Here is a 13,833-nt window from a genome sequence, read left to right as displayed (position 1 = left end):
TCAATTCTTTCTACTAAGGGAAGAGTGTAGAACAGGAATGTTTACACTATTCCTATATTTGACAATTTCATCATTAGGTTTATAGTACTCAAGGAATTGATGCTATAGTTCTGATGTAGTCTTAAGACCTTAATATTTCATGCATATATTAAGAAAGGTATCACCAAGAGATTGGGGTCTCTGATTAATGTATCTATCAGGGTAGTAAGAGATTACATCTTAAGGATAAGTAAAAGCTTGATTAACATCACATGAAAAAGAATTCATCATATGATCAGTTTACTTGAGTTCATTGTTGAGGAAAGTTGTTTTCTGACTACTGGTTTTTATAAATCTTAATTCAAATTGTTAGTATTAAATTAATTTACTTTCAAATTAACTTTATGGTGACAAAACATTCATGATTTTTACAAACTTTTGTTTAATTCAAATTAGTTTTCTATGGTTCATTGGTGCTTGACACAAATCCTCGTGGGAACGATCTTTACTCATCATTTTATTACTTGTACGACTAGTACACTTGCTAGATACGCAACAAGTAGGTTTTTCTTCACAAAGGTGACACTCTGAAGATCAAAATGTCAAGAATGAGACTCCCACCTTTCAAACACCAAACTCAGCAGTTCAACCCCTCCTCACACAGGTTCTCTAACTCAGAAAAAGCACCACAATGCAGTCCCAAGGCCAACCCTCACCCTCACCAAGTGTGAATGGAAGAACAAGCATCAAAGGTGAATGCTTGCTCGAGAAATGGAGAAGGAAGCCTAAGAACACTATTTCTGGTCAGCCTCCAAGAAAAGCCACGCAGCAAATCAGTTTTCTAGGGCTTTGTGCCCTTACAAAGGGTATATATAGCCAAAACTCATTAAAACACACAATATTAACTTTAATTGCTACGCTTAGCATTTTAATCCCAAACTTTGGAATATGAAACTACACATTTTTCCAAGAATTATCATATTTTTATTATATTTTTCTGAGCACCTTTCCGGTACGCGCTTTTCAAAGCCAGTACCGGTTTCTAGTACCAGTTCTCATTATTTGGACTTGAAACTCGTTTTACAAGTCCTACATATTATTCTAGTAATTATCATGCACTTACTTTAATTTTCCGGGATACTTTTTTGGTACGCATTTATACCGACTAGCAGAACCGGTATCTGCACTTTTCTTTCGAAAAGTGACTTTCAGCATTCTTAATCACTTACCATAATTATTAAAGCCTCTTAATAATTATTAGGGTCAATTATGGAATCATTTCCTAATTTTGCATAATTAATTAATTAAATACCTTAATTAACGGTGCAGGTTCTTTCACATTTACACCTTATGCAACAACACGTCTATCATCACCACACTTGGTGGACAATTTACAATAAAGGGATTTTTTATGTCATACCTTCAACTTTCCTGAGAGTTTCCTCCCCATCATGCGGCTCTAAGGTATAATCTTGACCTCCTGCTTAAGATCCAACAATTGCATGTACATTTAAAATCCGATCAGTCCTGGTTGGACATACATTAGCAAAGTGACCCAGTTGGCCATATTTGAAGCACGAATTTGTTTCGTCCCAACATGTGCCTCTATTGTCTTCCCGCCGCAGGTGTCACATTTAGACAAGGAGAATTTACTCACAACCGTCTCTCCTTGGTTGCCTTTTCTCTTAAACTTATCATCAGATTGCTTCGCTTGTAATTTCTTCTTCCTATTCTTGTCATCCATTTTCTTATTCTTTTCTGAAGAAGAGCCATTTGCTCCACTAGCACCTAACGCTTGTGCCTCAGAAGACCTCTTGGCCTTAGTCACACTATAAACTTCTTTTACTTTTCGGCATTGGTTCACAAACTTGCTAAACTCACGGATATCACAATTAGACATCTTCCGAGATATTTTCTCATTCAAACTCCGTTGAAACTTGGATGTCATCTCAGCCGAAGTAGGTAAGGCTCTCCCATAATTAGCATACTTCACCAATTCATTGAACTTGGCAAAATATTGGTCAATCGATATCTACCCTTGCTTCAAGTCATTGTACTCATTCTGCTTTCTTTCGCTAGCCTCCCTAGGGAAATAATTGTTCAAAACAAAGTTTCAAACAATCGCCAGGTGATCTCCTGGCCTTCAGCCTCTAATGGTTGCACGATGTTCGTCCACCAATCCTCGGCTTCGCCTTCAAGCATGTAAACCGAGTAAACCAACTTCAGCAGATCGGGGCATCTCATCACCCTAAAGATCTTCTCTATAGCTTGGAGCCATTTTGCCTCCACCAACGGGTCGTAGCCTCCATCAAAAGAAGGAGGTTTATGTTTTCTGAAAGCCGTCAATCACCTTTCTTCGGCTTCATTTTCATCAACATGCTCTACATGTGGTTGACGAACCACAGTGTGATGTCTATGACTACCAGGATGGTGACTAGCCTCACCATCATTTTTACCAGCTCCACCCTCTTCGTGGAGAGTATGTGTAGTAGGCGTGGCAGTGTGAGGAGGAGGAGTGGGTGGTCTATTCTAATGTCTAGCACCCCTTAAGGTCCTCAATTCATTCATCATCGCGGTCATAGCATTCCGCGTATCCTCATTAGTCTTCATCAATATTTCATTAGCCTGGCGACTAACAGTCAACTCCCTTTGCACGGCTAATAGAGTAGCCGCTAAGGGATCAGGTTGTCACTCGAATCGGGTGCCGCTTGGCCACCACGATCCCTCAACAATGTCGCCAACACCGGATTTGACGGATCATTGGCTTCGTTCGCCTCGGGGTTGCCTCGAGTCCTCGTCATGATTCTACACATGTTCACAAAGGAGTGAGTTGATCAGGCCCACACTCAGTGATCACACATGCAACAATCACAAAGAGTACCAAAACAACTATAAAGCATTAAACACCAAGCAGACACAATAACAATCCCCAAGTTTCCTGGAAAAAAAACTGCTCTGATACCATAAAATATAACACCTTGTTCTAGAACCGGTTTGTTAACATTACGTATGGCATTAGGCGAAGTTACAATCACAGATATTGAATTATAATACAGATAAACTTTTTCCTTTTTATTTATAAACGTTTATATTTAAAATTAAATCTGTAATTAAAACAATTTCAATAATTGTAATCATAACTTAAACTATGTGTGGAACACCTAATGTAATTTTATTTAAACCATACGTTACCATTATAGTGTGCCAAGTAGTCCCTTTAGACCAACAAGGCTTACAAACTCATTTTTATTGTTATTCAACACTAAACACCTCCACATTTTATTTACCTAAGAAGTTTTACACTACTTATATGGTCCTTATCTTCCAATATATTATAGATCTCTTCGTTAGCTACGCGTAGCTTCAAATCGCGCTCAAATCGGAGCACCGTAGCCCAAGTTATGAATTTTCTACGAAACGAATGTTGAACCCACTGGGCCTGGCGCGATTAGCGCCACGAAAAAGAAGCTTTCCAGACATTTGGCGCGAACGGTGCCAAACATGGCACGAACGGCGCCAAAAATGCATTTTTCCACTGTATCTAGGCGCGATTAGCGCCACCACGGCGCTAATAGTGCCAAAGTACTGGAGATTACACCTAGCCTTAGTATTTTGCCCCTAACTGGAGACATACTTATCCAAATGATGCAATCTTGGTCTCTTTGGAAAGCTAAGAGAAAGATCTATAACTTCCATTAAGACACAAGGGTCCAAATCTATCATATAGGATATGAATAATGGACAACAAGCCATAATATCCTTTTATTTACATTAATTCTTAATCCCAAAGGTTTTCTTTCACCTAATAGACATTACATAACAATTTCAATGCATAATTCTTGCCATTTCAAGGCTCCCATGATATCAAAAGAGGTTCAATTACATCAATGTGCATCAAAATGATTACATACCAAAGACATAGAAATGACAAGTGATCAAAGTCCCATCAGGGCAATACAACATCAATGATCAACTTCTAAGTCCTATTTGCATTCATTTATCACTAATGCATCAAAATATCTCAAATATCATCTATCATATGCAAGCTACTCGTGCCCTTTGCCTCGCCTAGTATCATCTTTGCTATCACCTAAAATAGCAGTCCCCAAACGGGGTGAGATAAAACTCAATAAACCTAGGGTTCTTGGAGAGTTGCTCCAACCCCAGAGTTCACTTCCTGCACGAAGGATTAGTATACACATGGCATGAACTACATCATATATCCAGAGGCAATAACAGAAATGATTTAATTAAAGCATACTCGTGCATTCAAATAGCCAAAGAATTAAACAATCAAATCATCACACACGCTTCAGTTGCATCTTAGTCCTTTCCACTAAGCATACAACCTAGCCCCTAGTGCTTGTCCATTGACCCTTTCTCCAATGACACAACAATACTATATGAATGCAAACATACCATAATACTAACATTACCACACAATCATCCATTCATTAACCATTACTTCCATAAAAGCAATGGTGGAACAACAAGAGGGATTAACCTCCAAGATCCAAAGGTTTATCTCTGGATGCTTTCCCTCCTTTTGCAAGCTTTCTTCTAGCTCATTTATCCACACCAGCCTTTCTTGGTATGACCACTTGGCAATTCCTTCCAATCACCAATACACCCTATTCAAGAGTGTGAAATCAATCAACATACATCCATGGATCCTCTATATTCATCACCAACATAAAAAAATCCATGCTCCATCAACAAGCTTATGAACTTACCAAACAATTAGCCTAATCAAGCTCCTTGGATTCCACCAATGCTTGATCACTCAATGTGGTCCACTTGCCTCAATCCTAGCAATAACATGGACACCATCAACACAACCAATCCAAGTCATGGCTCAACAATGCAAGAAACTCAACATTTCATGCATGAAATTTTCCAAAATAATGAACCATAACAAATGACTATCTAAACTCGTTTCTACCGATTATGTTTCATCCTTAACAAATTTTACAAAGTAGCTAAGCTTAAATCAAACTCAAACACATACAACCCACAAAACACTATTCATCATCTTCAACCCTTTTGAAATCTCCATGAAAGCTAGTGTTAAGGAATGGGAAACTTACCACAAAAGGTCACACAACCAAGGAATGAAGGTCTCTTAAGCTCCCATGGAATGAAATGCCCCCAAACTACTCCAATCACCAAATGGGTCGAATTTTGGGAAGGAGAAATCTCAATCCACAATGCTTCCCACTCAAAACCAAGCTTGGATTCACAAAGAGGGGAAGATTTGAAGCAAGATTGGCTTTGGAATGGAAGGATTTGAGTAAGAAATGGAGAAATGGTGGCTTAGGGTTCCATTTTTTGCCTCTCACCCTCTCCCTCTCTGTTTCTGGCGTCGGGTAGGAGAAGAAGAAATATGAGATTGGTTTGTGTTTTTGTCACTTAACACAGGTTAAGTGATTTTAACCATGTATGAGCTCATCTATCTATTCAACTCCGTTCTCTTTCAAAATTTACCGAAATGTCTGAAATATTTTTCTAAGAATATTTTCACTTTTACTTTTATATTTTGGGTACTTTGCCTACACTCATTTATACCCCTTAATTCTCATTGACTGCACTTTTTATCTCAAAAGTGACCCTGATTAATTTAATTAGGCCTTTTATTTATTTCAACTCACTAATACATGCCAATTTACTTAATTACATGTAATTTATTATTTAATTAGGTTAGGGATATTATAGAGGAGCTGTCTCTTGGTAATCAAGACTTCAGAAGCGTGTTGCACCATCGACAACCGAGGCTGAGTACATTGCCGCTACTAAGGCAAGCAAAGAGATGTTGTGGATGAAGAAGTTCCTCATGGAACTCGGCTATGATCAAGACAAGTACGAGCTGAGTTGTGACAATCAAAGCGCAATCCATCTTGCGGAGAATTCGACCTATCACTCCCGCACTAAGCACATTGATGTGAGGTATCACTGGATCCGGGATGTGGTGGAAGGTGGAGAGCTCGAACTCGTCAAAGTGCACACTGACCATAATTGGTCCGACATGATGACGAAGCCGGTTCCAGCAAGGAAATTTGAAGACTGCTGTGAAGGAGCCAGGTTGATGCTGAAGCCGACGCATTGAAGTCGGAGGGGGAGATTTGTTGGGCTTCCTCCTTCAATGCTAAGCCCAAGCCCATTGAGGGGTTGCCCAAAAACCCTAAACCTTAAACCCTAGATTCCACCTCCTCTATATATTCATTAGTTGTGGGTGGAGGCTAGGTTAGAGAATAGATTGAGAGAAAAATATTTGAGAAATTTGTGAGCAAAGCTTTGAGCTTTGTATTTGAGAGATCTCTAGAGAGAGTTTGAGTGAAATATCTCTAGGGTAGTTTGATTATCACCATTGTTGAAGAGGTTGAGTTAACCACCACATTGATGAATTTTGATTCTTTGTATCCATCATTTTCATAGTGGACGTTTGATCTGGACTAGGTCCCGTGAGTTTTTTACTTTTTCATTGGAGAAAGTTTTCCCACGTTAAAACTGTTTGTGTTCTCCTTCTCTCTCCTGTTTGTGTTTTTGATTTTCCGTTGCGCTGCCCGACCTTGTGAAGTTCAGGTTGAGGTGAGATTGCTGAGATCCGAGATTCAGGATCTTGTTAATTGACTTTCGCAAAAGGTTGTAGAAGACGACTTGAGAGAATCGAGTTCCCAACAATAAAAACATATCTTTACATGGGAAATGTTTTCTGCATATGTAGTACAAATTTTTTATCTGCTACAGAGAAAACAAAAATGAGGTCCATTAATTATTATGTTCTCTCTTTATTAGTTTCTTTCTCTTATAAAAAATTTCTGTCACAAATGCAAAAAAAACATTTTCCCATCTTTATATATAGCTTATACAGTGCGATGGCAGAGAACACTTATATCGACTTTTATCAAATATCACTCATTAATTAATATCACTCATTTGAAAGGCAATAGCAAGATAATTCTTCCAACTTTGAATCTATTTCCAAGATTTTAATTAGAATGTGAAAGGTTTAAAAGGGAAGTTCAGAATTCATTTCCCAGATTCTCATACAAAAGTACCGGTTTTTCAGAAGGGATCATACAGGGATGTAGCTTACAAAGATTGAATTGGACCAACAATTATTATTTTTTTAATTTACATTTAACTCGTTCATAATTCATAAGATTTTGAAGAATAAGGTTTTTGAGTATCCTCAAAATTAGGAACATGCACATTGAGAGAGCATTTGCAATTTTTTTTGTAGTTCTTTATAGAAATATAAGATTTAGTTGCAGCATTGGAGTTTGGAAATACCCATTTACTGGCAAATTTAACTTTATAAATGTTCCACTGAATTTGGAAACTCAAAAGACCAGTTAAGGAGAAACCTCAAGCTACAGAGTATTTCATGTGTACTAATAAGTGTAATCACATTTGCCAACAAAGGTGGGCACAGTTGGCTAAGGGTTTGGTCCATACTCCTCAAGGGCGTGGGTTCAAATTCTACTGACCGATGTGAGGACTTTGTTGGTGGGTGATATGTAATCCCTCCCAAAAATCCTCAAAGAGGTTGGGAGGTCTTCCCTGACCCTAGTGGAATACCGGTATCTAACCCCACTTAAACTTTTATTTACAAAAAAAAAAAAAAGTGTAATCACATTATTAATGGTAATCAAGCATTTAAAAATGATTTTTAACCACGCAATTTACACAAAATAAATTATTGCAGAGTTATACCAGAATTAAATTTCATAAATTCAATCCAAACACATACCAAGGGATTCAATTTATGTGTGTAAATGAAATCAAACACATGATAGTATCTTGAAAATTACAAGCTTTCCAGTAGGAGAAATTTTTTTGTGGGACGGGACTATAGTGGTCCTTCTCAAAAATAGAAAAAAAAAGAGGGACGGAGGGGAAAAAATCAAAAAGAAAAGAATAGAAATGGAAAAAAAAATTTCATTTATAGAAAATGGACCACTGAATAAATGGTGGGCCTGGAGCATGTTATATTTTTTCTTCCAGCAGATACAATAAGAGTTATTATTATTTATTTTATATTTCAAATTTACGTAAAATGATATGAGCACCATATTGTGGCTGAAGAGTAATCACTGAAACTGGAGCATGAGCATAAGCCGGAGAAAGTTCAAATGAGAAATGTTGTAAAACAAGCGATAAAGCCATCTTTGCTTCTAACAAGGAAAAGTTTTGTCCAATGCATATTCTAGGACCCCCTCCAAATGGAAAAAATGAAACTCTGCCATTTGTTGCCTTCAAAACACCTCCAGAAAATCTCTCAGGATTGAACTCTTCAGCATCGTCACCCCAGAGTTCACAGTCATGGTGAACCAAAACTATTGGTAAGGAAATTCGCACTCCAGCAGGTAATGTCACGTTTCCAAGTTTCATATCTTTGTGAACAGTTCGAACAAGCTCAAGTATTGGTGGGTATAACCTAAGAACCTCATACAAAATCATGGTGACCTGTTACCAAAAGATTAATGCTAAGGGTAAGTATCAAGGACATACTATTCAGTATCAAAATCAAAATAATAAAATACTTACAATCTTAAGGTGACTGAGCCCATCCAAATCTGGTTTGTTGTGTCCAAAGACTTGTAAGACTTCATCCCTTGCACGTGTTTGCCAATCAGGGTACCTACACAATAAGATCATTGTCCAAACAAGCAAAACTGAAGTGGTTTCCTGCCCTGCAAAGTAGAATAGCTTGCATTCCTCGATTGCATCTTCAAGATTCATTCCAACATTCTTATTGTTTCCTTGTTCTTCAATTTCCTTGTGATTTGACTCCAAAAGTATGCCTAATAAGTCATTCTTAGATGCTTCACCCGCCTTCAATGCGTTCTCTCTTTTGTTAATCATACCCTTAAGTGAAGCATTTACATCTCTGTGAATTTGCCTCATCCTCCGTTGGGTAGTATTAGGTAGAAACCTACAAATAAAAATAAGTTATCATGATTAAAAGGGAATGCTCATTCAAATATTAATTACCTTTCTAGTGGTTGTTCTGTCAGCAGTAAACGTAGTTTTGTTTTCCATATGTTAGAGTTTTACAGTTGCATGTTGCAATTCAGACACTGCATCTCATATTCCCATCACAATATTTAGTAAATAAGTGGATATTGTATATAACAGAGATTCTTATTCTTTGTGATAAATGTAACTTATCTAAATGAAATTTTTTCCTATTCATGTTGCTATTTAGGGACCGCATATTCCTATCACAATAATTGGTAAATTGCTCATTGTAAAAACAAATTTCTTTGATTCTTAATGATAAATATTATTTGCTAATTGTTGTTTCCTGTATAAAATATGGTAAGTTTAGTTCAGTTAAATAAATCTCATATAAAAGAAGCTTGATCTTGCTTTAGTCATCGAGTAGTCAGATACACAGATTAGTCTTACCTCCATCCAGGAATGAAAGTTTTCATTACAACTTTCGTTACAAGTTCAGCTTGCTCTTTTTGAAGTTCAAATATTCTTCTTCCCTCTTCATAACTACTACCAAATGCTGCTCTAGAAATAACATCACTCACCAAATTCTGAAGGAAAGGCCATACATCCATTTCACAGGAACCATCTAGAGATAACATTCCCTCCCATTTGCTAATCAGATCATTGCAACTTTTGAAAAATATTGGTAGCATAATCTGTGGTGTAATAAAGAAACAAGATGGAGTTAACATTCCCAGTGTCAAACTAAGCATAAAAACATGCAGATCGCTTGCAAAAGTATATGTCACTGGCTAAACTAGCATAAGCTGTGTGTTTGACATGTTTTCAAGAGGCACAAAAGTCGATTATATAATATCCAGATTTAGTAAAGGGAATCTAACCTTCAATTTTTCTAAATTGAATGCAGGATTGATTATCCTTCTGTGCTTGCTCCACTTTTCTCCCTCATGAAATGCAAGGCCAGTAACTAGTAACTTGAAAGCAGGATTGACATTAGGCTTTGGGAAATCATAATTCTTGTTAAGTACATCTTTTATTAGCTCTGGATCTGTGAGGGTCACCTTTGGTATTGCTCCCATCCAAATAAAAGAATTCTTGCCTGCATCACCACTAGAAACTTTAAAAGATGGTTTAAACAACAGATAAACAAAAAAAGGAAATTACAAGAGTTATTCAATAACAACAAGTGTAAAGAAAGAGGCAAATAGATGACAATTGCAAATAAGAGTGGGAAGCATAGTGATACCATGTTTGTTGACACTGTGTTGGTCATGGGGCAACACACGGGACACTATATCACCAGAAAGATTCATGGGTTTGGACCTTACTTCCTTTTGCATCTTCAGAATATCCATTAAGTCTCCAACCAAAAGCCTGTATGGATTGCCTTGAAGGCCTTGTTCTCTTAGCAGCCTCTCTAGCCTCTTTGGCCTCAGCCACAACCAGTTCAGCATCCTCCATCCCCATATCATAGCAAATATCACTGTAATAATTATGCCTGCTTTAGTGGCCCATGTTGCTTCCATTTTTGTCTCCGTGATTGGTAGGGGAAAGAAAACAGGGGAAGATGATAAAACCAAAGGAAGCAAAGCACCACACTTTTCAGAAATCAGAACTAGTCGATCTGATGGAATTTAAGTGGCAAAAACTACGAGGTCTTGTACTATTCCATGTAATAATAATAGGGTTATATACTTCTTCTGTCACTGCAGATGGGAAAAAGTGCAGCAACACTTATTTTTATCAGGATACGCGTCCGGATCCTGATATGTTTTTTTTTTTTTAGGCCAGGATACGACCCCGTATCCTAGTGTTAATAATTTGCTGCAATTTTTCTTATCAGCAGCAAAAGAAGAAACAACGAACCCATAATAACAAGGGGTTAATGTCTCTCCTTTTACACAAGAGACCAAAACATTCCTAAACACACCTTCCTAATCTGCAACTTGTAGTACATGTGTTCGTTATAAAGAATCTTTTTATAGCATGCACAAGCATGCCTATAACTTTCTGAGTTTCTAACTTTTCGTTGCTTTATTTATTTTTTCATGCTTTGACTTGCTTCCTTTGACAATTTTTTAGTCCTTGATTGCTCTCGGTTTTTGCATTTTCTGTTTAGCATAATTTTTTATAGATTATCTTCTGATTTTGACCCTGTGTAATCTGCAACTTGTACTATTTTACTGCTTTTTTCTTTCTCCTACCTCTCATGATGAAAGCCGGCTGGCTATTTAGTTTATGACCAACTACTTCCTTGTATTAGGGAATTCCATGTTACAAGGAGGAAAAACATTTTAAGAATTCTAGGTGATTATTATTTAACTTACGAAATGACACAGAGAAATATGTACATTAAAAGTAAGAGAATTTCACAGCTAAAATCCTTCAATCCTCGTTTAAAAAATGTGAGAAAATGAGGTGGAAGAAGGGTTGTTATAGGGGATAAAATAAACTTATTTTTGTCTCACTAAGTTAATGTACTTGGGTTAGTTGCTAATTGGTCTTTTATCAATTAATGGATGTTTACATATTTGAATTCATGTCATATAGATATCTGATAAGATGAAGAATATATATTGAAATGGTTTTGATACATAATGCAAAGAACAGTAGATGCTTTGTTACTAAGAACTTAACAAGAAAAGAATAAGAGGTTGACTGAAACTTCTTGAGGGAAAATAATAAAACAAGAATTAATGAAGGTGGAAATTAGGTTGGCGAATACTGTGTCTTAGGATGATTAATAGGAGTACGTAAAGCTATAAATATTATAGGGGATAGACCCGCTTTTCTTCTTTTATTTTAGACACTCTAATATTTTTTCCTATTTTTCCATTCAATTCTTTAGTTAATTATTGCCCTTACTAATTTATTTTTCCCTTTTATTGATTTTTTATTTTATTTTATTTTATTCCTTTGTATTTTTTTTTCTCTTATTTATCTTTATTTTCACTTTTTATATTTTTTTATTTTTTATTTTTTATTTTTAGATTTTATATTTTTATTTATTTTTCTCATCCCCCACCAAAATCTTTGCTTTTGGATTCATCAACCACGACTCTAACGAATTTGAAATAAATATATTCTTGATGTTATACTGCTTACCCATTTGATTTATTTTTGTCCTATAGATTGTTTCCTTGTTCTTAATATAATGCTCAGGTTCTTTGCCTATGAGCTGCGGAAAATTTTCTGTGCTTCTTTCCTTATTTTCGGTCTATAATGCTCTATTTGTTTTTCCTTTGATTAAATATATTCTAAAAAGTACATATAATCATTTCATGTTTTCAATATAAAATTTAGGGGGCAAAGACGTTGTCTAAGTTCAATTATAATAGCCCATATTAATTAATAAGGAAATCAAGTGTAATTAATTAATTAAACATGTTTTAGTGAGTAAAATTAAGTATAATGCTAAATTAAATGAATCTGAGTCACTTTGGAGTTAAAAAGTGTACTTAGTGAAAATTAAGGGGTATAAATGGGTACTGTCAAAAGTACCCAAAATATAAAAATAAAAATAGTAATATTCCTAGAATAATATTCCAGACTTTTGGGTAAAGTTTGGTAATTATTGGAGTTGAATAGATAGATGAACCAATACCCGCTTAAAGCCACTTAACCAATGTTAAGTGACTAAAAGCCAAAAGATGAACCCCAAACCCCCACTTTCCCGTCCACAGAAACAGAGAAGAAAGGAAGAAGAAGGAGAAGGAGGAGAAAGGGAGAGAGAAGAAGAGAGAGAGGAGGGAGCAAATCCCAACGGTTTTGGGTGATTCAAAAGCCTAAATCGCTTAGAATCTCGCCCTCTTTCATAATCCAAGCTTTGTTTTGAGTGGGGAGCATTGTGGAGAGGGATATTGCCTCTCAAAAATTCGGCCCTTTGGAGAAATTTGGGGTTTTGGGAAGTTCAACCTCCATGGGAGCTTGAGGAACACTCCTTGCTTGGTTGTGTGACCATTGGTGGTAAGATTCTAACCCTTGAACCTCATGATTCCTTGAAATTTGCATGAGTTAGGGTTTGTGAATAGTAAATTGGGATTTTTATGAAATGTAGTTGAATTAGCTATGTTCTAGGAAGAATGGAGCTTAGAGCATGTTATGGAAAATGCTAGGAATGTCATTTAATCGGTGGAAATGAGCCTAGATAATCATTTGATAATTGTTCATAATATTGGAAAATTCATGCTTGGATTGGTTAGTATTCTAGCATGTTGAACAATTAGTGAGTTGAATGATTGATTGGATCCTTGTGATGTCTAGGATTGAGACATTTGGATCAACCGTGAGTGATCAACCATTGGAGCAAGCTATGGAGCTTGAATAGCTCATTGGAATTGGTAAGCTCATACTTGTGTTGTGCTTTGAATTGAGTAATTGATGGTTGATTGTGAAATACTCTTGGATGCAATGTGTTGATTGCATTACACCATGTGTAGGTGTATGTTTGTAAAAGTTGATTGCTGAAACTGTTGGTGAAGAACAAAGGTCGACTGAAGCATTGAGGTAAGCCTTCGGACCTTGGGTGTAATTCCCTTGACTGTTCTACCAAGCCCTGAAAGGGTGGAGGTTGTGATTGTGTATATAAATGCAATAAAATAGTGTAATGCTTTGTTATACGTATGTGTATGCATTTGGTGTGGCATAGGATGGTGTTTCCCTATGTTGGTATGTGGCATGACGATGCGTAAATCATACTTGGTAGTTAGCTGGCCAGTAGGACTATTTGCATCTGAGTTTCCTTAGGACAGCTTGAGAGCTCGAGGGATTTCTCCTGGAGATGTATTGCACTTTGCATAGATATGTATTTACTGCATTATTATTGTTATTGCTATTACACTGATATGGAACTGTGGGGTGGAGAGATGCTCCAAGGACCCCTGGTTTACTGGA

The 13,833-nt window shown here is 36.6% G+C and overlaps 1 protein-coding gene and 1 long non-coding RNA gene across 2 annotated transcripts; one reads left to right on the top strand and one right to left on the bottom strand.

Annotated features, from left to right (window-relative positions):
- Positions 1–8,013: 8,013 nt before the first annotated feature.
- Positions 8,014–10,526, bottom strand: LOC133286764 (cytochrome P450 72A68-like). Its single transcript, XM_061484212.1, has 5 exons — positions 10,187–10,526; positions 9,822–10,039; positions 9,391–9,635; positions 8,527–8,914; positions 8,014–8,445 (listed from the first exon to the last, which is right to left on the bottom strand). The coding sequence occupies exons 1-5, from the start codon at positions 10,464–10,466 to the stop codon at positions 8,014–8,016; spliced, it is 1,563 nt and encodes a 520-aa protein (XP_061340196.1). The 5' UTR covers positions 10,467–10,526.
- Positions 10,527–12,702: 2,176 nt separating this feature from the next.
- Positions 12,703–13,499, top strand: LOC133286747 (uncharacterized). The gene is made up of 3 exons (XR_009748169.1): positions 12,703–12,906; positions 13,204–13,280; positions 13,380–13,499. It is a non-coding gene; the product is annotated as an uncharacterized LOC133286747 (long non-coding RNA).
- Positions 13,500–13,833: the final 334 nt, after the last annotated feature.

This window comes from Gastrolobium bilobum, unplaced genomic scaffold, assembly GCF_033153095.1.
Source record: "Gastrolobium bilobum isolate Gb01-03AN ecotype WA unplaced genomic scaffold, APGP_CSIRO_Gbil_v1 utg11457, whole genome shotgun sequence".
Classification (NCBI taxonomy): domain Eukaryota; kingdom Viridiplantae; phylum Streptophyta; class Magnoliopsida; order Fabales; family Fabaceae; genus Gastrolobium; species Gastrolobium bilobum.
This window is presented reverse-complemented; position numbering and strand designations above follow the sequence as displayed.